The sequence below is a fragment of the Cygnus olor genome, chromosome 15, assembly GCF_009769625.2.
Source record: "Cygnus olor isolate bCygOlo1 chromosome 15, bCygOlo1.pri.v2, whole genome shotgun sequence".
Taxonomy (NCBI): Eukaryota; Metazoa; Chordata; class Aves; order Anseriformes; family Anatidae; genus Cygnus; species Cygnus olor.
The window spans coordinates 8,121,531-8,148,274 of NC_049183.1; the positions used below are offsets into that span (position 1 = coordinate 8,121,531).

General features: G+C 41.7%; 2 protein-coding genes across 10 annotated transcripts in view; one reads left to right on the forward strand and one right to left on the reverse strand.

Annotated features, from left to right (window-relative positions):
• Positions 1–3,232: 3,232 nt before the first annotated feature.
• On the forward strand, positions 3,233–18,996 carry NDE1 (nudE neurodevelopment protein 1). 7 transcript variants are annotated; one of them, XM_040574642.1, is made up of 11 exons: positions 3,341–3,487; positions 3,772–3,831; positions 4,219–4,354; positions 7,785–7,915; positions 8,935–9,088; positions 12,662–12,810; positions 13,126–13,262; positions 14,296–14,475; positions 15,511–15,602; positions 16,431–16,567; positions 17,675–18,996. In XM_040574642.1, exons 4-11 carry the CDS (start codon positions 7,830–7,832, stop codon positions 17,766–17,768), a joined length of 1,029 nt encoding a protein of 342 aa, XP_040430576.1. In that variant the 5' UTR covers positions 3,341–3,487; positions 3,772–3,831; positions 4,219–4,354; positions 7,785–7,829; the 3' UTR covers positions 17,769–18,996. The 7 variants fall into 7 exon arrangements, with proteins under 7 accessions (XP_040430580.1, XP_040430575.1, XP_040430576.1 ...); XM_040574643.1 differs by having other exon boundaries at positions 3,367–3,585; XM_040574646.1 differs by lacking the exon at positions 4,219–4,354 and having other exon boundaries at positions 3,233–3,487.
• A 2,653-nt stretch (positions 18,997–21,649) lies between these two features.
• Positions 21,650–26,744, reverse strand: part of MYH11 (myosin heavy chain 11) — a 60,799-nt gene continuing 55,704 nt past the window's right edge. For 2 of the 3 annotated variants that reach the window (XM_040574629.1, XM_040574630.1), the window contains 2 exons: positions 26,374–26,546; positions 21,650–22,331 (listed from right to left, as the gene is read on the reverse strand). In XM_040574629.1, the coding sequence (XP_040430563.1) occupies positions 22,196–22,331; positions 26,374–26,546 (309 nt within the window). In that variant the 3' untranslated portion in view covers positions 21,650–22,195. Of the gene's footprint in view, positions 22,332–25,219; positions 25,252–26,373; positions 26,547–26,744 lie in introns of all 3 variants that reach the window. The other variant, XM_040574631.1, reaches the window with a different exon arrangement.

Here is a 26,744-nt window from a genome sequence, read left to right on the forward strand (position 1 = left end):
TACAACTGAGCATTCCCTCAGAAGGCCGGGACAAAGTCATGCTGCAGATCCGTACCATCCAGGCTGGGCCTTGCTTCTTGGCATGCAGGTAGCTGAGCCTCTCGAGGTGGGGTAGGTAAAGAGCAGGGTGAGGGGCCTCTCTCTGATGGCCCGGTATCTTTTAATCATAAGTGACATCATGGTGTTTGGCTAGGTCATCATTTTATCTTCACCTTTGCCTAATGGGCTGCAGTCACCACCAGGGTTAAGAGTCTTAGTGACAATGCTTGTATCCAAATCCCATCTTGGCCCTGCTACCATCATTCGCTCAGGATGTAATGCTGCTGGTGTCAAAATCTTGAGCGGTGTTGTATTTTGCTTTGCTGAGCAAGGCAGTGCTATTAATGAGCATTTGACAGCTTCAAGGTATCTAAAGGGTTTTAAAGCAGTGATATGCAAATCCAATTTTACAGACTGCAGAAAATTATGTAACATCTTTAAATACATGGAAATAGGTTTCACTGGTGTTAAATACTTACTCTTCTGTGACAGAACTATTTGAATTTGTGTATGGAGTTCTAGTACCTATGTTTGTCATATCTTGTTACGAGTATCAGTAATCCTCAAAAACATAACTAGTTTGTAATGACAGTTGGGGGTCAGCTCCTGCTCCGTCCATAGAGCACGTGGTTCTGTGGTCAATGACTTAATTCTTGCTGCAAAGCCAAGCTCTTTCTTCTGACTTCTACTAATGAATGTTCCAGCCAATAGGCTACTTCTTATTGTATATATTGTGCACTGTATATAGCGACAAGCTACACTATTAGCTGAAGGTGCTGTAATTAGATCTATGGTCTCCTATGTTCATTATCCATTTGATTTCCTAGTCTCCCTTTTCCTTTTAGCAACCAAGACTCATATTTATCATAAAAAAACATTTTTTAAGCAGCAGCTGCAGAACAGCTGCCATGATATCCTCTATCAGTCTGTTGTGGTTTAACTATTTAGGTTGCCTTTTTAATGCTTGTGTTCTACTTTGGTAGCTATGGATGTCTACCATTATTTTTATGTTATAGATGTTGGATTTAACATCACTGAATTTTATCAGTTAAAATTGTGCACAAGAGGGTTAAATTTTGGAAATATTAAACATCATTTTTAAGCTTCAGTTGCTAGGCTGTAGGGTCAGAGAGGTGGCTTTGTCTTTGGCTGTAAGACAAGCAGGATATATCCTGAGAATGACTTGCATAATTAATTTTGTATTGTTTTAATTGACAGAACATAAAGCAATATTGAAAGGTTGAGATAAAAGTGAAACAAATATGGACAGTATTTCATTATTTTTATGTCAGATCACTTTTAAAAAGGATATTTTTTTCAAATGTATTTGCCAAAATAAGAAAACAGCATGCTACTCTGACTTCCTTGCTCCAGAGCTCACACCAGACTGCTCTGAAATACTAGTTTTTCCATAAGAAGCCTATTGCCAAAAGATAATATTATGCAATGTTACCATAACTTATAACATGTACATTTTTGCTCAGTTTGCTTTCATGGAAGTCTCAGTGTAGCATTCTCATCAAAATAACCAGCAACAAATCTAGCACTGCAAAAACTGCCTGTTATTAATTATTCATCAGCAGAATAAAAATAAATGCAGAAAATCTTTTTTTTTTCTTCTCTGCTAATTTTGAAACAGGAAAATGTTCTCATGCTTCTTGCAAATAAGGCAGTGGATAGTAATTACAGAAACATTTTTATTAATATTTATTGCACTTGTACAGCAGCACCTCTGAGCCTTTGGCACCTGTCAGGCTGCTGTTCCGCTGTTTTGGAATTGGATGAGAGGCTAAACAGCTTCCTCTGAAATGTCAGAGATTTCGCTGTGCTTTACAAGCATATGAGATGACAACTATCAAAAATGTTCAGGTACACTTTTGATATCATCTGTATACACATGCTATCCTGAAATAATTGTTCAAAGAATTGAAGTGAACTGTCATTTGTCCCTAATTTGTGAACAATGTATGAATTTTCAAATTACTAGGGATGTACTGTAATGGCATGTCGTTTATTTTCTGTAACCTGCCCACTTAAATCTTTCTTGAGCAACGACAGAACTGCAAATTACTATTAACCCATTTTTAAGTACATAATTTAGTTTTCTATTAATAATTTTATAATATTTTGTCACTATTTACTTCTTCTGAACAAATGACCTCAAAATACAGTTATTTGGCTGAATATCTGTCCTGAGAGTATAATTATTTTGCTCACCCTGTTCAACTGAAGTCATCATAGCTATGGCTGGATTTCTCTTATAAGAATATTCTGATAGAAAAGCACAAATACTCTCTGTTACAGTCCCAGCCTTCTTCTGCAGAGTCGCTGGGAGAGGCTTACCCGCTTGCAGCCCACCCAATTAAGTCTTTGTGGGTTTGGGCTCTGCTCCAGGCCAGGCGGTGCATCTCTGAGGTAAGCGAGATGGGCTCAGGGCCCCAGTGCATGGGTGCCTGTCATCCAGCAGTTTGTAAAACGTGCTGCACGTGTGTCAAGCGATACTCAGTGACATATGGGCAGATGTATGTGGGCTGGCGTATCTAGGCGCACGCGATAATTTGTGCTTTTGTTTTGACTCAGGAAGCAAATACCAGGCACGCCTCATGACCAAGTGTTTGTGCATGCTGTTGGGTAGGAACACACCTGGGGCATACCTCAGGCCCCTTCACAGTGACCCTGGGCAGCAAGGGCATGACAAACCATTTATCAGCTGCACCAAGGTTTAACTTGGCCCTATTTGTGGGTGCCCTGAGGTTTAACTTGGCCTCATTGTTTGTAGGTGCCCCGTTCCCACTGTGGGTGTGAGGCTTGTGAGGGTGCTTTCTGGGATGGTGACGCCACGGCGAGGTGACAGGTGAGTGCAGGCAGCTAGCGTTCGGTAGCACACTTTGTCCTCATCATGCTGACTGCTCATCAGTCATAAAAGTCGTGCTGGCTGCAGCGACAGTCGGTCTCATTAGTCAGCCATACAAAGGGGTTTGGTGTAAAAATGTTGTGCTTGTGTTAGATGTTTACAGAACCACCTCACTGCTGGCTCTTTCAGGAGAGCCTTTGGAATAATAATAATAAAATAAATTTTAAAAGTACAACTTTCCCTTTTTTAGAGCATTTCAAAGGAAAAGACCTACCTTTTGCCACCACCCCCTTACCCCCGGCTGACGGGCCGCCCCTGAGGGGCCGCCCCTGAGGGGACACGGCCCCGCCCCGTCCCTGTTTGAAAGTAACGAAAAGTTCCCGAACGCTCCGCGGGCCGCGCTCTGGCGCTGCCGATTGGCGGAGCCCTGCGGCGCACGTGACCTCCAGCCAATGGGAGCCCGGGAGCGGGGGTGGCCGCGGTGAGGAGCGAGCCCCGTCCTCGGGGGAGCTCCCTGAGGTGGCCGTGAGGGGCTCCTGACGTTGGGCGCTGCCTGCTCTTGGCTGGGTTCGACGTCCGGGGCTCTGCAGCTGGGTTCGTACCGCCCGGGGTAACCGGGCGCCCTAGAACTGCCCTCACAAATCCCGCAGCTGGACTGCGGGGGAACGGCCCCCGCCAAGCCCGTACATGCGGTGAGCCGGGCTCTGGGGGCCTCTGCCCGCTCTGCCCTCGGTTTGCTTTTGTGCTGCTCGAACAACAGAGGGAGGGCGGTGCGCTGTGAGGAGAGTCTTGCGGGAGTGTTTTAAGGAGACTTGGTTTTTCGTGCGATGGGAAAGCTGCTTCTCGGGAGCAATGAGCTTTTTTGTTTGTTCTTACAGTTTGGAGAAGTGGCAAAGAAGAGCTTCGTCCCTGGCATGGATAATTCAGCAGCGCTAATGGTAGTCTTTCACCTTTACCTAGTTTCTTTCCTATCTTCTCCTTTCTCTTTTTTGTTAAAGTAGGATGTGATCAGGCTCCAGCCACAGCTATAAAGATAGGTCAGTGCTATTCACTGAGTTAGTGCTCCTTTGTATCGCATGTATTTGGTATGCAGGGGTTGTTCCGTGTCCTTTATTCTAGGACCAAACCAGCCTCTAAGTTGGGGTCTTTGTGATCTTGATGAACTGGGACTCTGATTCCTGAACTGAAATTCCTTCAGTAATGTTACTTGTGTGGCTTTCCTTTTTTTAATTCTTGTTTTTCCCTGAAGAAACTTGCAATTTTGCTGTCACTTATATGAAATAATTTCCTGCAACAATTACGCTGTGGTGTTTTTCTCATTGCAGAAGTCCCTTCCCCACCCATGAACACTTCACTTCCTGCATGCTGTAGAGATTTTGTAATGTCTGTGACCAGCACTTGTGATGCTTTTACGCAGGAAGTCTGGCCAGATGTTTTTTCTGGCTTTGTGTGTGAAAACAAGTAAGGGACAGCCAGCGTGTGCATTCTGTAGCCTGTGACTTTCACTTGTTTTTTTCACGTTTACTGTGTTTAACAAAATATTGCTAAAACCTCTTTCGCACAAACACACACCCTTCCCATATCACAGTGATCCTAAATAATGGAAAGTTCCTAACTGATTTTATTAATTACTTCCAAGGCATTTTGCATGCTGGCTCCAAGCTGTTAAAAATCAAGTAGAGAAAGTAGTTGTGTGTGTGAGAGGGAAATCAAATCCTATTCTTTCTACTGTCACTTTGGAAAAATTTGTGTGTTTTGATTTTATGATTTTTTTCTTCTTTTTTAATGGTCTCTAACACTTTGTCTGAAACTTAGACTTTTTCTTTTTAGATTCAGTTTGTGTCTTGTATCTTTGATAAGTTCGAAAATCCCTGTAAGGTAAAATACAGTGCAGGTGTACAGGGAATCTAATATGTCTTCCTTGGATGTTGAAGACAAAAAACTATATGCCTGTGGCATGGGAAGGTAGTGAAAGGATCTCTGCTATGCTAGGTTGTCTCTGGAATAAATACAGGTCCCCCAGTCTTCCAGGCATTCACAGTTCAGCAGTCAACTTTAAACACCAAGTACTCTTTAGTAATGATAACCATGAAGCAGTGTGTTCTTAATGGCTGACATCCTGAGTGGGTCCCTAATCTCTGGATTGTACAGACACAATTAGCAGATGTTGTGGGCAGCGTCTTTATGTTTCTCTGAAATTATCAAGGTTCTGTGGACCTTTTATAAAATTTATGACTCAGTGGAAGTCCTTTTGTCTGTGACCCGTGCAATCTTATGAAACATGAAGTAGCACATTCTTTTAGTTCTTCTAAGGTGCAGCGTAAAAAGACAACTGAGGGCCAGATATAAGCATATCCAAGCCTTTCAGGCCAACGGGAGCTGTCTGTTGGTTGCAGAGCTTTTGGTTCCCAGGGACTGTCTGAAAGCTTTCAGGTACCCATCTTGCACTTCTTCATTTTGTTGGATTTCTTTCTGTTGACTGTCTGAACACAGGTATGGTATTTATTAGTATGCTTGCACTGGTCAGAAGAAATCCTCTTTGGAGGCTTCTGAAGTATATCTTGGTTTGTGTAACAAAGTCAGGCGTATCCTAGATGGTGTCTCTGTTTTTAAAGAAATGCAGAAATTTCCTGTTGTATGAGTGGTGAGAATTAATGACCCAGAAGGATCTCTGGCGTGCTCTTCTAGGCGGTGGTTTGACCGCAGTAGTGGGTGCTGGTTCTTCTGGGTTTCTTCTTGCACCTGCATTGCTTCTTTGTCTGAATCTCCGTCCTGTCCCTGGTCTGTGAAAAACACAATTTTCTTCTTAGCAAGTATTCTGCAAGGGTTGGTGAGTGTCTGCAGTGCCTTGAACATAAGACACGCTCATTAACTTCAAAGGCACTTTCAGTTCACTTAAAAATGGAGTAGATGTGTAGTGAACTGTCCTAGGTAAAGAATGTTAATTGTGCTTCGTCTCGCTTTTTTTTTCTTTTTAGAAGGCAAGGATACTATTTAGAAAATCACTCCTTACTCATCCCCACCCCCATGGCATACTTCTAAAAACATATACAAGTAGCAGAAATAGCATCAGCCTTGAGAATTTGTGCTGGAAGGTTTTCTTTCTTAGAAAGAAGAGATTTTAGCTTTGTCTAATTGATGTTCTGAGTCAAGAAACAGAATTAAAAAACTAAATTAGTAACTTTCTCTCACCTTCTAACTCCCATTCTAAACAACAATGTAAATTCCACGAGTGTGGTACTGATACTGTGCATCAAGGTGTTTGGGCACAGTCCACTTAGCTGTGACAGCCACTTGTTTTTTGCTCAATAGCCTTCTGAAAATCATCTGAGCTGTGAAAATGACTTGTGCTTTCCAGCACTGCTTGGATTTATAGGAACTGGATTTTAGATCCCTAGACTTTTTTGAGTATTTGCTACTGTCCTCTATAGTAGAGGTAAGAACTAAAGTTTGGTTGTTAATCCTGGTTAAACCAGGTGGTTTTGCCCAGCAGAGTGTGATGATTTATGATTATAACTTCTTTTTAGTTTTGTAGATGTGGAGTGGATGTACATTTTCTTCAGCTATGACATACTGCTCAGGTCTGCTTCAGCACTTGCTGAGTGTCATAAATAAGAGCAGACAAGAGGATTGATATCTAAATGATTTCTGAAGTATTTGGCTATTTCCCCTGTTCCCCCTTTATGCTATCAGAATTACCTCAAAAAAGCATTCTGTGTAATACATGTAGAGCTAAGACTTGACAGAAGGGCTGTGTTTCCTCAGCCCCAAGAATTTCAGTAGTTTTGACAACACTGTTGCCATGGGCCGTTTGACTCCACCTTTATTTACTGCCTTTGCTCTATTGAGGGGTTTTATTAACTTGATAATGGCTGTGTGGAATCCTTGCCTCGCCCAGGGCTGCTCATGGCAGGTTATCCAGAGCTTTGGGTCTGATGTTTTTCCAGTGTCAAGACTAACTCCTATAAAGTGACATTTGCTAGCGACCTGCCTATTAGAGTGCATCATACGGCTCAGAGGGCATTTATTTAATTGTAGCATCTGCTTAAGTCTTCAAGCCGGAGTCACCAACTTAAGGTTCTTGATTTCCATGTGACTTTCTCATGTGCCATTCCTGTTTGGGACATGTGTCTGGGTTTATGGTGGCATAGGGACTGCTGGGCGGTCTGGGTTGCTGCAATTTGTCTGCACACTTAGTCCAACCACGTGCTTTCTCACTAGAGCCTCTGTGGAGCTCTTATGCCTCTTCCCTGGGGTTTTCTGGAGTTCCCTTCTCCCATGGCTCTCTGAGATATGCAGATACATTGTGACCCTCAGCTGTATCTGGGTTCTGATATTTCAGGTTTAAAATGGGGTAGTTTTGTCTATCTTGATTTAGGGAAAAGCTTTCTTGTATCCAGTGGTTATGTCCATAAGAAGCTTAGGCGCTTCTGGGAGTGTTACCACAGGAAACCTCAACCATGAGTACTTTCTCTGTGTCTCTTTGAAGTCTCTCTTTAATTTTGGGGTGTCTTTAGAGCTGTTGAACTCAAACTTAATTGCACTGTCTTTGGAGCTAAAGGTGTCTGAGATGTTGTCTCTTTCTCCTGTGTTCTGTGTGCATCTGCACAGCTGTAGCTCAAGTTTGAGGTTTGGTGTTCTGTGCTGCGTAATCAGAGGGTGGGGAAGATGCTTGCTGCTGGGATTGTGGCATGCAGCAACCTTGGGAGAACTGGGGAAAAGAACTTCATTATTCAGTAGAGATTTTCACTTTTTTTTATTACATCCAACAGACCACTGTCAAGACTCACCTTCAGTTCTGTCTTCAGGCATGCGCTGAGTTCCTGAGGGGGGCAGTGTACTGAGTTAGCTCACTGCATTAGCTCTTATGCTTGATCCTTTAATTTTCCAGGGCAAAAAATGAAACAGAAGTTGTAACTTTGAGGGCTTACTCACCATGGAAGACTCAGAACGCCATCACTTCAGCTCAGTAGAAGAGGAAACCAGATACTGGAAAGAGCTGGCTATGAAATACAAGCAGTGGTAAGGCAATGGCCTAGTTCCTCAGAGTTGTTTGATATGGTGCACAAGCACTGCATGCAAAGATAGAAATAGCCCCGCACAGGGAGGTGAACTCAAGGTAGCTCAGCTGTCTCGAGTGGCAACAAGAGCAAAGTAGTGGCACGTGCTTCTGCATGAGCTGCACCAGCCCAGAGTGCTTTGTGCTTATTTGAGCAGGGAATTTGTGCTGCTGTGGGACCACTGCTTTTGTCCCCTGGTCTGGTTTGAACGGGAATGCGTGTGCTGCACAGTCTCTGACTGCAGTCTGTGGGCAGCACAGGTGAATGTAAGTCACTGCAGGACCTTGTTGGGATGGTCCAGGCCATTGCAGAAGGATTCTGCTGTTTACCTTTTATATGTGGATCAAAACTAGTTTGGCAGCATGCAGATGGGAGAAGATCCCTGTCTGAGAACGGGCATGCTTTCCTCATTCCTTTAGCTCACTGTGTTGCTGTAAACGCAGTAGAGGGTGGAATAATTCAGCCTTTTTGATGCTGGTATTGGTGGATCCTTTCTTAGACCAGATGTCCAGACCTTTCAGTGCTGCTTACTTAGCTTGTAGAATTATTTCAACAGAATTTTCTTGAATATAAGAACAGACTTTCTTTTCCTTCTTTTACTTTTTCTCCCCTTTTACTGCTGATCAAAAATGGCATAGTTCCAATTTCCAAATAAGAAATTAGACTGAATAATAGGTTAAATATGAAGATGGAGTGGACAATGGACATCCTAAAGAGACTACATTTGTCCTGGTCACTTCTAGTGTAAAGACAGATGGGATTTTTTTTTCCTGTTTGTCTGTCTATTTACCGGTTTGCTATGGGGTGGCTTTCCAAGTTTGGGGAGGGGCGTTTGCAGATGGATGGGTTTTCCTGTTGAGTGTGTGTTGGAGAGGGACATAGAGCCTTCTGTGTTAGGTGGCAGTATCTTTTCATCCTTAAGTGTACAAGAGCTTGTTTTGATTCGTTGTGATGAGTTCTGCTGCTGGAATTGCCTTCTAGTGCTGAGAACACACAGGAGGAGCTGCGTGAATTCCAAGAAGGGAGTCGAGAGTATGAAGCTGAACTGGAGACTCAGCTGCAGCAAACAGAGTCCAGAAACAGAGACCTTCTGTCAGAAAACAATCGCCTGCGAATGGAGCTGGAGTCAGTTAAGGTAAGGGTGGTTGATGCTTCTAGTAGACACATCTCTGAGGCGTGAAGGTGAACGAGACAGGTGTATGCTGATTCAGCTTGCCTTGTGGGCAGAGGTCTATGGCATTATAAAGTGATTGAACAGCAAACTGCAAAAAATGTCTTGAAAAATGAAGAAACATCAATCTATTATCTGCTTTGAGAGTATTGGATACCTCAGTGATGTTCCTGAGTCCCTGTTTGCAGGTTGTGGCTATGTTTCCAGGATAGATTTGAGACAGGAGAAAACTGTTTACGGTGGAGTCAAGAGTAATGCTGTTGGCATTGTGCAAACAAATGATACTGCAGAAGAATGAAAACACAAACGTTACATCTGTGGTGTTCTATTACATAAAACTTAGCTGTTTTAAACCCTTTTTACGTAGTTGTGTGTAGTTATCCGGTGTTCCAGATAAACTTGGAAGCAGCAGCTAGTAAGTAACGCAGAACTGAGAGGAATGAAAGTTTCACTCTTGATTTTCGTTACCGATTCTGTCTGTAATCAGGGGCAGGATGGGGACACAGCTTATCCTCCTTATACTTAGTTAGTCTGGGGTGTGTGGGTGAAATAGTTGGCAAGCATTGATTTCCTTAATTATAAAACATAAGGGATACTAACTTACTGAGATGGAATGTCCTGCCAGGGAAAGGTAAGAAATAGTTACAGAGTTACCTAGAGTAGAAGACTGAAATGAGGCAGACACATCTCTTCAAAGATGCTGCTAGTCCCCTGTCCTCGCTGACGAGTTTAGGAAATACTACTAAACTAAACTTGAAGAAAAATTGTCATTGAAGTTGGTGTGCATTTTTCAAGCTTAATCTTGTTAGCATTTTACTTAAAGATGGTATAGTCACCCAGGAAATGTTACGCTCTTTTTAGGTCTAGGTCAGTATCTGTGGAAGCAAAGATTAATTTAATTACACTTCTCAGTTGTATGCAATAATGAGCTAATGGGAGTGAAGATATTTGTGTAAGTAATTAATCTGGGTGTATAGAGCTTTTTGTCTCAGCTGTTGTCTAAATTAGTGTCTGAAGTAAATATTCTTTAGCTCCAGATAAATGTCTTGTCTCCCAGCCTCAACTTAGTGATTTTTTTTTTACCCCCTCTTTTGGACAGCAAAAATTCCATGCTGTTTCATTGCATTTGTTCTTTTACACTGATCTTTGTTATTGTTTATTAGCACCTTAGCAGTATTATGCTCTGCTTGTAGTATGGAGTGTTGGTCTGCTCTGTTCCATGTAGCCACCCAAACTCAGGGAAGCTGATGAGTTTGGGGAGAAGCCATAGCAGTTCAATAAGCACCAGCAGTGCATTTGACTAAGAAGATCGTGGACTGTTTTCTTTTGCTGTAAGAGCTGAGAGAAGGGGGCAAAGAATGAGCTGAGGCAGTTGAGAATGAAAATAGCAGGAACTGACATAAAACTTCAAAAAGCAGTGAGTAGACCTATCTTGGAAAGCTAATCTTCACAGTAGATAACTTATTCCGTTAGATAGTTGGTAGATAAACATTCTGTTTGAAACAAACCCTTTAACAATTGGCTATTCATGCAGCCTTGAAGACTGCAGTAACAGCTTGCACTGAAGGAACAGAGGCTCCATTGATGGCCAGATCAGCTGATAGTTTATTACAATTGGCTGAAAACAAAGACTCAAACCTTGCAATCCTAGTCTTTTATTTGAATCAATTCAAGAGCAAAGCATTAAACTTGTGAAGCTATTGAATAGTGGTGTTAACTGAGCCCATCAAGGCTTGGTATCTGCATCCAGCCTAACAGGAGTGAACTTTGTAAGGCCCACACAGCTTGTTGCTTTGAGTTTACCAGCCTAATGAGCGTGCTTGCTATCCCCTCAGAAGCCAGAGTTCATGTTACCTGAAAATAAATGGAAATAATGTTTTGGAAGACTTGTTTAGAGAGCCTTGAAAAGCTAGCTGAAAGTACTCGACTTTAAGAGCCTCCAAGCTCTAAGAAGCAAGCATGCATGTATGCTTCAGAGATCAGGAATTATGGCAATGTGTCACCACACTGTAATCAAACAGGAATTTATTAATTCAGAATAGGTATCTCTTCCCTTCCTCCTCGTCTGCGCACTACATGCGCTAAAACAGCTCTCTTTACATAATCAGCTGTGCTAGGCTACTTGCCATGGTTTTCAAATTTCCCCCATGTGAATTTGTTTTCAGTGACTTCAAGTGTGTTAAATTCTAGACAGAAGCACTTGAGGAATGCTACTTACACAGTGATCTTGGAGCTTCACAGAAAAAAAACACTCTGGCATGTCAAAGTGATCTGATAGGAAGGTGGTGGAGTGTGAAGTGTTGTAGTAGATGGCGGCTGTGAAGCTTTTGCTGTCATATGATGTTTACTTCATATGGAGGCGATAGCAGGAGAGATGTATGCTGGCAAAGCTGTCTTCCTCCCCACTGGTGCCTCTTTTAAATGTACCCTTGTGTACCTGCTGTAAAGGACAGTTCGTTTTAGGGTCATGTCTGAAGTGTTGCGTAACTGCACCTTTAATGTTTATAAACAAGAGCTCTGAACCTGCTTGGGGCTAATAAAATCACAGAGGCAGTGGAGAACCCTGCTGGTTCCATAGCAGTACATAAATGTACTAACACTTTTTCATTGTCATTTAGGGTCATAAGTTCTGCTTGACTCTTGCTTAGACTTGAAAATAAGTGGCTTCTTTCAGCTTCTTTAGCATAGTCATTTGTGCATTGCTAAAGCTCTTGGGGGCTCAGAAATTACTGTCTTGTTCAGAGTTGCACACAGATCCACTTGGCTCCAGGTTGTCATCGGTGTTCTTCCCATTCCACCGAAGCAGATCGTAGAGGCGATGGCGCGCTTATAGTCTTCTTGCAGACAATCTCACTAGCCAGTGCACTTGCCTGGCAAGTCCTGTAGATCCTTCCTCTCTGTGGCATTACTGGGTGCTGTTGTTGAAGGGGATGCTGTCTCTTGGGCCTCTGCATTGTGGTTGTCACCTGCACCTTAAAACAGTGAGGCTAAGACTTGCCTTTCCAGCTACTGCCTTCTTACTTCCAGGCTGCAGGCTGCTGTGTGGTAGGGGAGATCAAGAGCTCTGTGCTGTTGCCTGTTGAGCCACCCACCTGCAATGGGCAGGACCCAGGCATGCTGGTTTGTCTTGTTTTTGAGCAGAGCACTGCACATGTGAACAAAACAGTTGCTGTTTTAAGCCTTTTCCTCAGAAAAAGGGTAAAAGCTGTCTGTGTGTAGGAGTATGTGTTTATTGCAACTTTGTGAATGGAGGACAGGTGGGGAGCACATGGGAGAACTGTCTGGGAGAGCAGGGAACAGCTCTGGGCTGTGGAGGTCGGAAGCTGCTTGCTCTCCAGCACAGTCACTTGATAAGGAGTTACAGGAAGAGCTCTTGTCTGCTGGCAGCCCAGAAGTATGTAAGCAATTGGCTTTGTTGGCATTTTACTGTATGTAAGCTGATGTTTCTCAGAAAACTTCACAGGATTTATGTCTATCTTTAAAGGCTTTAAGACAATGCCAAGTCTCTGATGCGCTGTTTGATTTTTCCTTCTTTAGGAAAAGATTGAAATACAGCATTCAGAAGGGTACAGGCAAATCTCTGCACTGGAAGATGACCTGGCACAAACAAAAGCTATTAAAGATCAACTTCAGAAGTACATTCGAGAACTCGAGCAAGCGAATGACGACTTGGAAAGAGCAAAAAGGTGAGCAGTCTTCTGTGTTTTCTTCTTCCACCTCAGTTCTGTCCTGTGAGTATGGTGGCCCTGAGTAATTTATGTTGCGCTTGTTAGCACTGCCATTCTGAACTTGGTGATGGTTGTGATGAAGATGCTTGTGACAGATGGGAAATTAGATTTTTTTTTTCCCCTGTCCAATCCCCCAACTCTACTATTTCATATCTTACAAGCTAAAATTAAAACAAATAAAAGCAACCCTAACCCAAAAGATTCTCCCTTTCCTTCTGGGAGAGGGAGTTCCTATATGTGCTTGAAGGGTCTGACACGTGTATTTTCTTTCAGAGCCACTATAATGTCTCTGGAAGATTTTGAACAGCGTTTAAACCAGGCTATCGAAAGAAATGCTTTTCTGGAAAGCGAGCTGGATGAGAAGGAAAACCTTCTGGAGTCTGTGCAACGCCTAAAAGATGAAGCTAGAGGTTAGACAGCAGTTTACTCGTACCTCTGCTTTTCTCCCCTCCTGACTCATACCTGTTCAGTCTCTTCATATATCTTAGAGTTTGGCTTTTACATTTGCATCTTCTAAATCTGCAATATGAAATGGTGAAGCTTCAAGACTGTCTACTCCTCTCCTGTTGACCTTGTTCCAGAGTAGCTTACAGGAGCTAGAGTCTGTTTTAACGTTCTCAGCCTTCTCCTAGTCTGTGGTGATGGGTCTCTGATGCAATGTGCTGTTTAACTTCCTGTAATCTGTGAAGGTCAGCTTTAGTAACCAGTGGTGTCTGTTGTTCCCTGGCCCGTGAAAAGTGGAGTTAACGACTAATGGGACTGTAAAACAGGAGGGCTCTGGCTGGCTTCCAGTTACTTTGAATAGTCTCATGAACTAGCTTCTTGATTTGTCAGTGTGACTGGGTAAGAAGATGAGAGAGACCGTGCAGCTATGGAGCTAGAAAAAACACTTCCAGCTCTGCTCCGATTCTGTGCCCTTGGGTGGTTTCTGTAAGCTATAGCCAGGCTGTCAGACAGGAGTGCTCTGTCCCTGGGTTAGATAATGGTGTGGTTTCCACTCAGCCTCAGCTCAGGATTCCTTGATGTGGAAACCCAAGTGGGAGGGAAAACAGTGCATTAGGTAGGAGTATCTGGATCTCTTCCCGGTAGGGAGCTGGGATGTAGCCAGGATATTCCAAGTTGCAGAGCCTCAGTCTTGATGTGACTTCATGTACTGGTCTGTAACGTTTGGATGCGTGTTAATTCCCTGCCTCAGGGGAAGCCTTGTGAAATGGTATAAACTTAAAGCCAAATAGCAACTTGAACTAACACAACAAAACCAACTTGAGCTGTAATGCTAGATAAGCCTTAGTGTTCATCCAGAGTTTGAGTATGTGCCTGGAGTAATCATTACAAGGATAAAGGATTTTGTTCCCCTGGTGAAAGTGAAGTACAGCTCTCATCTGCTTTTTATCTTGGCAAATATCAATTCCAAAGGCTTTGTTTGTGTTGCTTCCGTCATAGATCTACGACAAGAGCTTGCAGTGCAGCAGAAACAGGAGAAACCCAAAACACCAATGCAAACTACCCTGGAAACAGAACGAACAGACACTGCAGTTCAAGCATCCTTATCTGTGCCTTCAACTCCCTCGGTGCACCGGGCACCTGGCATCAACATGTCCACCCCTGTGACGTTTAGGAGAGGTGCGTGATGGAACTGGTACAGAAATACCATGTGATACCCTTGTTTTCACCATAGGTTCTGGCTGCAGGAGGAATGAGAAAGCAGAATTACAGTTGAGTGTTTCAGTGAAATCCACCTAAATCTAGTTACTGTGATTTCAGCATTCACTGACCCCAATTCTGGGGGTGTATTCGTAGGTTATTCATCTCCATTTGATGTGAATTGCCCAGTGATAATCGTAAGGGACAAGACGAGCTGTTGAGACTCTATTTGTTCACAACTGTTCCAGAGACACTGGGCTAATTTAGGAGAAGGATTTTTAAAACTTCATCATGATCTTTAATGCTACGCTCCTGTTACTTGAACTGGCTTCTCTATGAGCGTAGGTTTCCTTTGAGACAGGTTTTCTTCCTACTCTGGAACAGTAGGGAACAGTAGGACACTGGCAAGTCATCCTAACTGACTGTACTAAATGATCAATAGAATCAGTTACTTATTTTTTATGAGTGCTGATTATATTAATATTCTAATCCTCCAACATTAGCTTCCGTATTCTGTTTACTTAAAAAGTGAGAAATTGATGTAATTGTGTTTGTGCATAAAATGCAAGGAGTTGCAGGGTCATGTGCTGGTGTCTTGATATTACAGCTCTGAGTGTTAATCAAGTTTGTAGCTTTTGGTACTCTTAACCTGAAACTGTGTTTTGTGTGAGAGAAATTGCACTTGTGTAAAAAAGGATTCAAAAGTTTTTAGTGAAATGACATTATGGTTCTCTCTGAGAACGCATCCCCCTGGTCCTACGGCAGCAATAAAGATGTACAACAGGTCTCTAGAAATCTAAGCCATGACGTATGTGGAGACTTCAGCTTAGGCCTGTGTAACTGGAGCTGTCTCAGGGAGGCAGTGCGTTGTATTTCTAATGCACACAAAAGATCTGGAGGTCAGATACAAAAAAGTAAAAGGAAGATATTGATGTTTCATTTGCTCTGTATGACTATGTCAAAACTTTTTTTTTAAATACCGGGTAATGTATCATTCTTTATCCTGCTCTGCAGGTTTTGAGGACAGTTACTGTGCAACCCCTCTCACACCTGCTGCCAGAATATCTGCACTTAACATCGTGGGAGACTTGCTACGGAAAGTAGGGGTGAGTGATTACTTGTTAGCAAATGTTCTTGGAAGGACAGAGTTGTTGGAAACTGCAGCCAGCAGTAAGTATCTGCAGTGCCCAGAAGAGACTGGAAAGACTATTTCAGCTGCCAGGTTAGCTAAGCAAGGCCTTGAAGTTGGTCTGGACTCTGTATATTTCTAAGGAACCCCATACAAAGATAGGGCCCGTCTCTGCTTTTCTGAGATCTTGCCCCCATGTGGAGTCCTGACCTTTCTTCCTCTCCAAATTTCTGAAAGAGTATGTGCAGAAAGAACAGGCTGACATGAGTAAATGAAGAGATCATCTACTCCCATGAAGGGCAGAGAAGAAAGCAGGCTGGTGCCTGCTGTCCAGAGGGCTTCCAGTAAAGTTTTCATTAAGGCTCGAGTAGTGTTTTGAGCAGGGCCTAATGCCATGTTGAGCTGTAGTTCAACATGTCAGGTAGTGCTGATGCTGGGAAAGTTATGCCATGACTTCCTTTTGTCTTTTCCCTTGTGCCCTAGTGCTGTGTTAGCGCAAGCATTTATATGCCTTTTGATGGGCTGACTTCCAGAAATGATGGAGTTGAAAAATAACCCAGCAGGGGTTATTTTATAATCGTTTATAATCCTAAACCTCCCCTACAGAAACAGATTCAGTTTTCCTGGGATGTTTGAGATGATCGGCTTTACCTCAAAAATTCAGAACTCATGGCTTTGGAGTAAAAAAATCATCATTTTCTTCTACTAGACAACTCATTTTTAAAGCAAACTAAAAAAAAAAAAAAAAAAACCAACAACACAATGTTCTGAAAGATATCTGACACATTACCTGTGTTTGCATCAGGCTTTGGAGTCCAAACTTGCCTCTTGCCGAAACTTTGTGTATGACCAGTCTCCAAACAGAACCACAGTGTCTATGTACATGAACAGAGATGTCCTTGAAACGCGCCTGAGTCCTCACCAGCCTCTGTGCGATACAGGGTTAGTACTGTTCTCCAATGTTGTGTCTTAGTGAGAACTCTGTGACAGGTACTGTTCTATTTCTTATTGAACGTTTGGTTTGGTGGAACCAGTTTTGTTTTCAAAAGGTAGGAAACTTGTTTATTTAAGATTGATTGAATGCTTCAGATCAGTTTAAAATTTGTAATCGATAGCTGTTGAAATCTGAAAGCTAGCTGTGATCAAGTTTTGAAAAACAAATTCAAAGCAAATGTAATACACTTATTATAAATCCAGTGTTTAAGTGTGAGGAAAGTACAACAGAGGGAGCTCCTGCTTATTGTCTCAATTTCGTTTGTTTTATGTTCTTGTATGGTGATGCCTCAGGAATGTTGTGGCATGTGGGGACTTCCCTTGTCAAAGTTGAGATTCTCATTTATGGAAGAACTTGGGGGGGGGAATAATGAATCACCCCAATCAGAATGCTTTATGCTTGCTAAGATGTGTTTCCAGGGAGCAGTTGACAAAAGTAGTTATCTGAGGCAACTTGTAAATTTTTCCAGGTGCTTGAACTGGTTGCCTTTTTGTTTTAAATGCAATATCCTTGCTGATTTTTCTTCATGCAAGTTGCCTGCTTAGGCCATGCCAGTCTTGTACTGCATATTCTTTAGATTCTGTGTAAACCAAGTGGTTATAATATGGTTCCAGATGCAGCTATTCAACTGGACCTTTGCTCTGGGAGTACTGGTTTGTCCTGCTACCCAGTGTCCAAAGTTGTCAGGTGAAAGGAGTGTTCCATATTGTACTTGCTATTGCTAGAGAAACCTCATTAAAGCTCCTACAAGAAAGCCTCAAGGGCCATATGTTTGCATGATTACATACATGCTGACTATACCTCTACTGCTGTAATGCTAGAACTGAAATTCCAACACCTGTAAAAAATAGCTTCTCACTACTCAGAGGGAAATAGAACCTTGTTTTACAGTGGAAACTCAGCCTGGTTAAGTGACGGGCTCACTAAGTGTGCAAAGTGGTTTTTAATCTGCTGGCTTTTCAGGCTGAGTGGTGTACTCTTGTAGCAACCAGTTATTCTGATAAAATTAGTAAAACTGAGCAAGAAATGTACGAACTTGTGTTTTGTATTTGCAGGTTAGTGAAACGTCTGGAGTTTGGGACACGGCCTTCAAATATTCCAGGACCAATAAGCCATCCTTCACAAAGTGTTGTCAAGATGCTGCTATGAAAAGGCTGCGTGGTTTTGGAAAAGGGAAAAAATATATGAAACTTTAGTTTTAAAGAGATATCAATGAGCAATCAGTTAGCAGCATAAGGGTAGGTGAGGACTGAATAAGAAGCTGCAATTGGCAAGGGCCTCTCGTGGCCTTACCCATCTGGCTTCTTTGCTGAGTTCTGTGGGCAGTGTGATGAAGCAATGCTGCCTAGCAGCACAGGACTTTAAATTGCTTCCTATGTCAGCTGCTGTAAGTAACTCCTTGAAAGTTGTTTCTTTGACACAGTCAGTCAAAGCTATTGTCCTTTTGTCTCCAACAGGCAGTATTCCCTATGCAGCTCCTCAGGCTTTGGCTTTTGGTATTGAATTCTGACTGTGTCAAGTTTTTATTATGGGTGTTGTGTACTGCAGTCACCTGAGTTAGGGGAGTGGTTTTAGGTAGAGACAGGTGTATTTCTGTGGGGAAGCTGCTCAGTTGTTCGTGGGATGTTTGCTGGTCAGAATCATGCTACACAAAACCCTGCCTCTACAATGGTAAGGTTTTGTAAGCAGTTATTTGTCACTAAGAACAGGTATTGGTTAAAGGTGAGGAATGCCTAATGCTTAGAATAATTGGGAGATCCCAGAACTATCCATAAGGTAGGGGACTTTTAGCCTATAGATACTGTTTTTACCATATGGGGCTCATAAAGCCTAGCTGTTGTAGGAAGCAAGAGACCTGATTAAGTTCCTGGTTCTAACATCTTACTAGCTGGGGTTTACTACTTTGCAAACCTGCCTTTATTAATGTGCCTTGGGTTTTTGTGAATTTATTTTATTTTTGTTTTTTGATGAGAATATATGCCTTCAGCTATTACTAATTTAGCTATGTTTTTAACTTGAAACGTCCAAGTATGTCAGAATACTGAATTATTCTTGAAATCGGAGTTATTCCCCTATAGAATAACACTGCATTTTTTTAAAATGCAACAGGTTTGTTCACAGTATTAATGTACGTTCACAGTATTAATATACATTACAGAAGCTTGTACTTGCAAAATAATTATGGCTAAATATTTCTGTATTATTGGGGGGAGCTTACATGACAAAATGCATAAAATGTGTTTTTTCTTTTAATGATGTGAAAACAACTGATACATCTGTTTCTCTGGATTAGGAAGTAACTACAGATCATTCAAATTATTCAAGCCATCTACAAAGTTGGCTTAACTGGGAAGCAGAATAAAGCTTATTTTGAATGTTAGGTATTCATTTTGATTTTTTTGTGAGTTGTCATTGTAGCTCTTGCAGGAATGCTGGCTACCATCTTCTCAGCTGTTTCTTACCACTGGAGCCTGAGGATACATTGTTCGCTGAATCATATGCAAAGATTTTTCCTACCTTTTCCTTGTTCTCATGGTTTCTTACCCTAAGGAATGTAAATGTTGCCATAACTAATGATGCCTTTGGGATTTACGCAATGCCTAGAGTTGGCATTGCTCTCTAAAAACTTTGAACTCTGGTTTTAATCCATTTTAACATGATTTTTGTCCTCTCACGCAGGGAGTTCACACTTCTCTTACCCATGAAGAGCTGAAGCATGTGGGCTACTTTGTTAGTTCTGCTGTCACATGGACTCTGGCTCACTGGACTATGTAGCCTGGAGGGATCACTCAAGACAAGTTGCATTTTCTGTATGATCTTGCCAGAATTTGTCTGCTTGGTGAGCAGGTTGGCTTGCATTCAAGTTGAAAGTCAGCACTGAAATAAGGTAGAGACTAAGTCAGGGCTGTGCTAGGGCCACGAATTTGAAGTTAGTGACTACAGATAGTTTAAGGTAGTATGTTATACAGATACATTTTTTTTTTATGCGACTACAACTGTAATCTGATGGGGGTGGGTATGCTGTTGGGAATTGTCAGAATAATTTAGTGTAGAACGGTTACCTCTGTAATGGTGCATCTGCTGGGAGTGAAACTAGTTTGGTATTGGGGGTTAACTCTGGCAGCCAGCCAAGCACTACACAGTCACATGCTTCCTTCCCATGCCCAGTGGGGTCGGGGGAAGAAAATTGGATAGGTAAAAATGCAAAGGACTCATGGGTTGAAATAAAGACAGTTTAATAGGTAAAGGAAAAGCTGTGTGTGCAAGCAAAGTAAAATAAGGAATTCATTCAGTGCTTCCCCTTGGCAGGCATATGTTCAGCCATTTCCAGGAAAGCAAATCTTCATCATGCTTGACAATTACTTGGGAAGACACGACTCTGAACGCATGCCCCTGCTCCCCATGCCACATTGCTCCTCTTTCCCCCCAGCTTTTATTGCTGGCTGTGATGTGAAATATGGTATAGAATATCCATTTGGTCAGTTGAGGTCTGTCCTGGCTGTGTCTTCTCCCCCCAGCCTTTTGTCCACCCTCAGCCAGCTTGCTGACAGGGCAACATGGAAAACAAGAGGCCTTGACTGGCTGTAAGCACTATTCATTAACAGCTAAAACATTAGTGTTCTGTCAATACTGTTTTCATTACAAATCCAAAGCATAGTGTATCCAGCCAACACCAGTATATCTGGCTACTGTTGCAGCTGGATTCTCTCTGTAGTGTTACTAAATAAACACTCTTAGGCTTCATATTTTGCCACAAACTTTGTGGAATAGGGACTAGAACCCAAGCTTCTGAAGTGCTACGGCAGTACTCTAACCATTGGGCCAACATTTACTGTTATTCATATGAATTTTTCAGAAGAAATCCTTTTAGAAGGTCACAATGTTCATTTGCCCAGCTCTGATCTGAGTATTGGTGCTTAAGACTGTTCTGTTTGAACTCTGACTTCCTTGGTCTCCTTGTTTGCACGTGTGTAGGCTCACCAGTGTAATAGCTGGGTATTGGACATATTTACAGAGCTGGGCTGCTTGCCTGACCATGCAATGAAAAGCTCTCAGCTGACAGCTACTAACTGCCCATCACCAGTTTGTCATTGTAGTCACTCTAAATAGTGACTTTACTCTTTTATGAGCAAAGAGAACTCTATGGGATCTACTTCTGCTGGCTAAATGGTGCCTGGTCTGAAGTTCCTGAGTTCATGGTCTCTGTGCCTTCTGGTACAAAATTCAGTTTTGGAAGGTGATCACATTAGCAGTTAAGATAGATACTTATACATGATCTTCTCTCCCTGTAGTCATACTGTTTAAGGTTCACCTGCAGTACAACCTAAGACATGGAGGAAGCGCTCTGTTCTCAGTTCAGAGCAATTCTACACCTAGCTTTGCTGTTCATGGTTCTCTACTGTCCCACTATGACCACAAAGCCAGCTGCTATCTGGAAGTATTAGAGCTGCATGGATCTGTGGTAGGTCCTGGTAGTTCCCAGAAGTGGGCTGCAGTCCTGTTGGAGTGCTCCAAAAATAAAAGTAACTGCGTGCTGATCCCTTTATACAGAGTAGCTTGGCTTGGATCACTGCATTCAGTGGGGGCTGCTGTGTCTAATTGTTTCCAGCCTGCTTTAGGGGTTTGGGCTGGAACTGTCCCTATGCATACAGACTTCAAGTGTTGATGCAGTTGCCTAAACATAAGTACTTAGGGCCCTGTCTGCTTTCTAGCTGCTGTGCCAGAAGGGTGCAAGTCTCTTGAAGGTCCTGTCTGTCCTTAGATCCATCCTAGGGTTTCTTAGCACCATGTCTCCATATGGTAGCCAAACCTTTCCCAAGTGCTTCATGTCATTTTTCATTCAGCTGACTGTACATATTCTTTTATTCCTTCGAAAGCAATTACTTAGATTATCAGTTTTTCATTCTGGTGATTATAGCTGACCTTTCCTAAAAGGTATATGAGTTGTAAAGATGTTCCATTGTGTCTCCTATTTCCTTCCAGCATGTTGTGTTGCACCCAAGTGACACCTGCACACAAGAATATTGGGGTGTTTTTTATAGACTTTTATTAGTGTGTAAGCACATCCATGGTGCATATAAAACTGTAACAGTTGACTTAATTTGAACAAATGATATTTTATTTTTCAGTAAGTGATTAAAAAGGCACTTTCACCTTGTGAATGGTGCGTCAGGGGTGTAGTAACCAGGAAAAAAAAGTTATATTGAATACTTAAGACAAAATGAAAGTTTAAGAAAAGATTAACTGACCAATGTCTTTTTTTCCCCTGCAACAGTCTTACAAATCCTTTGTAAACTTCAGTTCACTGGGACTTAAATTGTCTGAGCTATTGGAACTTTCTTTCTGGAAGATTCTTGGTGAAATACTCTGAATTTAAAACAAAACTTTTCAAACATACTTCATGGTAAAAGTTTTGGAGTACTTTTAACATCAATCTATACATTAGAGACAAGGCAGTTGTGCTTTTTATCATCATCAGAGGAGTGGGTGTGTGTGACCTTGACACTAAGAGTAGACTTAAACAGTGCTAAATATCATCCTCCTTCCCCTTACTGCAGTGCAATTTTTAAGCGTGTTTATTCACTGGCTTTTCCATTGAAATCTCCATCTCTTCCATCAATTTCTTCTTCACCTCCATCTGTTGCATTCTCAATTACTCTTCTGCCTCCAGATCTGCGGGGTGGGGCAAAAGATGCTGGCTCATTTCCCCTCCTGTAGTAAAAAAAATAAAAAATAAAATTAGATGTTAGGTCATCTGCAATTCTCACAAATAAGTGTGGAGTTTTGTAACAGTACCTGTGGGCCTGAATTTTTAAATGCAAAACAGCCAAGAGCTGTGGGCACCTAATAAAGCTTTCTGTTCTGTACCATCTAAGGCTAGTTTATGGACAGGTTGAGACTCCCAGTTCCTTTGAACTGTGGTGAGATTCCTGTTCTTGTGCTTAAAGCTCCACTCTAAATTGTTTCATCTGCCACAGATCTCCTACTCTTCCTTTCATTTTACTGTTTTCCCTTGTAGGGACTGCAACTGATTGTGCTTAGAAAGGATTGGAAAGTGGGTTGCTTGTCCCCGCATCGGCATGGGAGCATTGTTAATGCTTTTAGAAGATCGAGGAGACACAGAAAGCTCATACCGAATTTCTGACCTGCAGTCTGAATAAACTCAACAGGTGCTGAAAGCCAGGGACTGGAGTGCTGTGGATGACAGGAGGCATTTTTGAGCCCACAGTCCCTCTCTGCAAAGGCTGTGTTGCTTAGAGCACCACAGGTGCTGTGACATGTGTGGCATCCTAGGCTGGGAGTAACTCCAACCTTTTCCACAATGGGGAGAGGAAGCCATCAGTGTGTTTTCAAACTGTCTTAACTCACATGCTGACACTCAGCAGAGTGTCTTACAGAAGAGCTTGAAGAAAATGCTTTTTCTCCTCCTACCCCCTCTTCCTTTCCCTCCCCTCCCCTCCCCATATATTTCGTAGACACAGCCCAAGCTAGGAACACTTTGGTCCTCAAGGTTAATTTGAGGGAGGTGTGAGCAAGTGAGCCAGAAGATATGTTTGTCTCTTCTTGGCCTCCATTGCTATTGTGTTACAAAACAGTGGAGTTTTGTAACATGGCCTCTCACTTGCTCCTCATTAAGCAAACCTTTGTAAAGGCTTGAGACCACAGACATAAGCGACAAAATATTTTCATGATCACTGAATGTTTGGCCAAAATTACTAATTTGGTGTTAAAATACATCCAACTCTGCACTTTTGGGTACAGCAATCATGCAGAAATATTTAAAGGCTTGTCTTGTCCTTGCAAAAGACTAAGCCACTGTCGTCCTTTCTGAAGCAGCTATTCAAGCCCAAAATTCACTGTTTCACACTAGGGAAGTAGGTAAGAGCATTGGCTGGACTAAGTTATTTCAGAGGTACAAACCTGTATTTCCAGGGTGGAACTCCTTGAGACATGGAGTCTGTTGCTTTTTTTTTCTTTTATGTGTGTGTTTAATCAATTCTACCATTTAAGGTAGACTAATTGTGATGTGAACAAGCAACTAGCTGAAAATAACGCTCCATTAAGTTCTGCTCTTAGATCTAGTTCTGGTGCCAATGGCATGTATTGAACACAAGGGTAATTAATTTCTACTCTGTCATGGCTGACAGAGTAAAACAGCAGAATCTACTACTTTATGATGCCAAGTATTTGTCACTACATTTTAGTTAGGTCAGTAAATTTGTTAGTTCTTGTCAACGAAGGTCTCAGTCTTCACGAGGAAGAGCTCTCTACCCTTCTTGGACTCTTGCTATCTGAACTTAATTATGAATCATTTGTCAAATGACATTTCTGTGCTGTGATAGTTCACTGAAGTGCTATAAAAGAACATGGGGCTGGTAGAGAGTAACAGGAGGTCTATCCACTTCTTGTAGTAAATTTTGGCTACAGAAAAGTGAACACCCTTCAAACTGGTATTGGACCTGTTTATAGATACTTTTTGTTTAAATCTGTTAATCTAAAACAGGTTCATGGCTTTGATAATGTTCTTGTGGTCATTTGCATCAATGCCTTTAGAGTAATGTGTACAGCTGAGGCAAGCCCTAAGCATTAGTGTTTTGCTTAGCATCTATTTCGTCTACCTTTGAACAAGTGCTAATGGAGTGGTGCTTGAATAACAGCCTGATTGGGAAGATCAGCCTGACTAAAAGGCACATGCAAGGACAAGACATCTTCTTTAAATATTTGTGTATTCACAGCGAAATCCAGCATATTTAACATAAGAGATATACAAATATTACAAGGCAGTAGCTCTTCAATTTTTGCAACAGCGGGTGTTATTCCTATCTCTAGAGAACGTGATAAAGTATAACATAATGCTGTGCTATGTTACAGTGTTCGTATGAATTTTGATGTCTGTGCTTTACATTTCAGTAATAGTAGACAAGCAACATACAGTAGACAAGCAAGTAATGGCTGCAAAACAGCTCTAAAAGCCTTAGTAATAGCTATTTGTAAGCAACACAGGCACAGAATGCTACATAACGAATGGCACAATTTCATCTTCTCTCTGTGATTGGATGCCACCAACGTGTAATAAATCACATGCAAATAAGACCTTTGCAAATCTCATGTGAATTAGATAGGGTCTTACCTTAGAATCAACATTACAATATGCATAAGAAATACTGTGAAACACTTAACATGCTGTGATGGTTCATATTCATTAGTGCTTTTAATCAATTTTACTAATTAATGGTGTATTTGATTTTCAGATTTTCTTTTTTTTTTTTTTGGCTGTAAATAGGTGCAAAAAAGACAATTTTCATGCAGAAAATGTCAGAGTACTTTAAGTACTCTGTTGGTAGAGTTTATAAGAGGTGAGAATGCAACATTGGTAAGTCTACAACAGTACATAACCTACTTGTAAGAAAGATGTATCACTGATGAACAGCTGATGGTAGCTAGCTTATTGTAATATTTGTCTCTTTTGAAAAAAAATTATTAATGCCAAGATATCCAAGCCTTCACAGTTTGCAGAAACCTCACATAATTTTTACTTGGGCCAAAGAAAATGGAAATTTGTGCAACACAAGCTAGCTGCAAAGTTGAAGGCATGGTACCTGCTTAGTCATGCGAAGGTTCCTGTGTCCCTCTGAAACAGAGATAAAGAGTCCTGGGCAGTTATACTAAGCACATGGTCATGATCAGAGGTAGGTAGATTACTTTTAAATAATTAAACAAAGTACATTACAGCCAATGACATTACATTCGGATCAAACAAAGATCAACTGTGCTATTCTATGTAAATATGATTTTCTGTGTAAAAGGGACTGGATGCAGCCACTCCTTTGTTAAGCAGCCAGGAGCATGCACCAACCAAGATGGTGCTAATGGAAAAGGCCACCACATCCCTAATTCTTCACTTTGAAGTAAGTATTCACATCTGAAGGTTCATGCGTGTTACTGGCAAACCTGAACAACAGCTGCAAGAACACATCTAGGCAGGTGCTTTAGTTTCATCTGAAATACCTTTGGTTTTAGGTAGAAAACAAAACTTCACAGCATGATGATGCAGATTCAGCAACTTCCTATAATTTAAGTCATCCTGTATTTCAGTGACTTGGAGCTTTCAGACCCAACAAGTGCAGGAAAACTCAGGTATGTAGCGGGCTGATCACAGCTTTATCTTTTTCCCAGTTAGTTTTAATAAGAAAATACAGAGGGACATTTTGATCTTTCCTTGGTCTGATGACACTGAATAAGGAAAGGTGAAGTCCAAAGAGACTTTTGGATAAGAGTCACATAATGTGCTTTGCCTTTTGCTGCCCGTGGAGTTGTGCAAGACTGATTACAGTCATTGTGTGTGAGTTGTGCAGGTATCAGAGTGTGAAAAGCACGAGCATTTGTAACTGTATTTGTAACTGTAGGAATAAATATATACAGCAATAAGGATGTCTTCAAAAGCAACCAAGCCTAATTCTATTCCTATTTAAGCCAACAGGAGTTTAAATTAGAAAAAGAGGTAAGTCTGTGCCATGTTATCACAGTTGTTCATCTCACAGCTGAAATCCTGAGACTGCTGCAGTCTATCAAATGCATTTCACCTTCTGATTTTGGCCTTTTGTTGCATCTGCCAAGCTAATACAAGGAGTAATTTTGCAGCATAATCGCTGTTTGTTACTCAAGTAGATATTTTTTCTACTTCTCTAATTTAGTTCTAAATTTCAAGATTGTAACTGAGTAGGAACAGCTATTCCAAACAAAGGCACTCTACCTTAGCTTGCTCTTCAGTGCTGCAACCTCCCGGCCCAGGGCTTCGTTACTCTCAGTAGCTTCATCCAGCTCTCTCTGCAGCTTCCTGCGGTTTGCATTGATACGCTGAGACTCTTCCTCAGCCTCCTCCAGCTGCCTTTTCAGTTGCTTGAGTCGTAGGTTGCCCTTCTCGGCCTACGTGAAAAATTTAGAATAATTCTTTAAGTCAAAAGAGATCTGATAGCTTTAGATTCCTCATTTTAATTCCATATTTTACAGAAATAATGACCTGAATTCAGTTTCACAGAAACATCACCTGACCTGAATCAAAGGTGAAAGCTTAAAATCTAAAAATGTAAAAATAACTTTACTTTGTGGGAGTTCATTTTACTA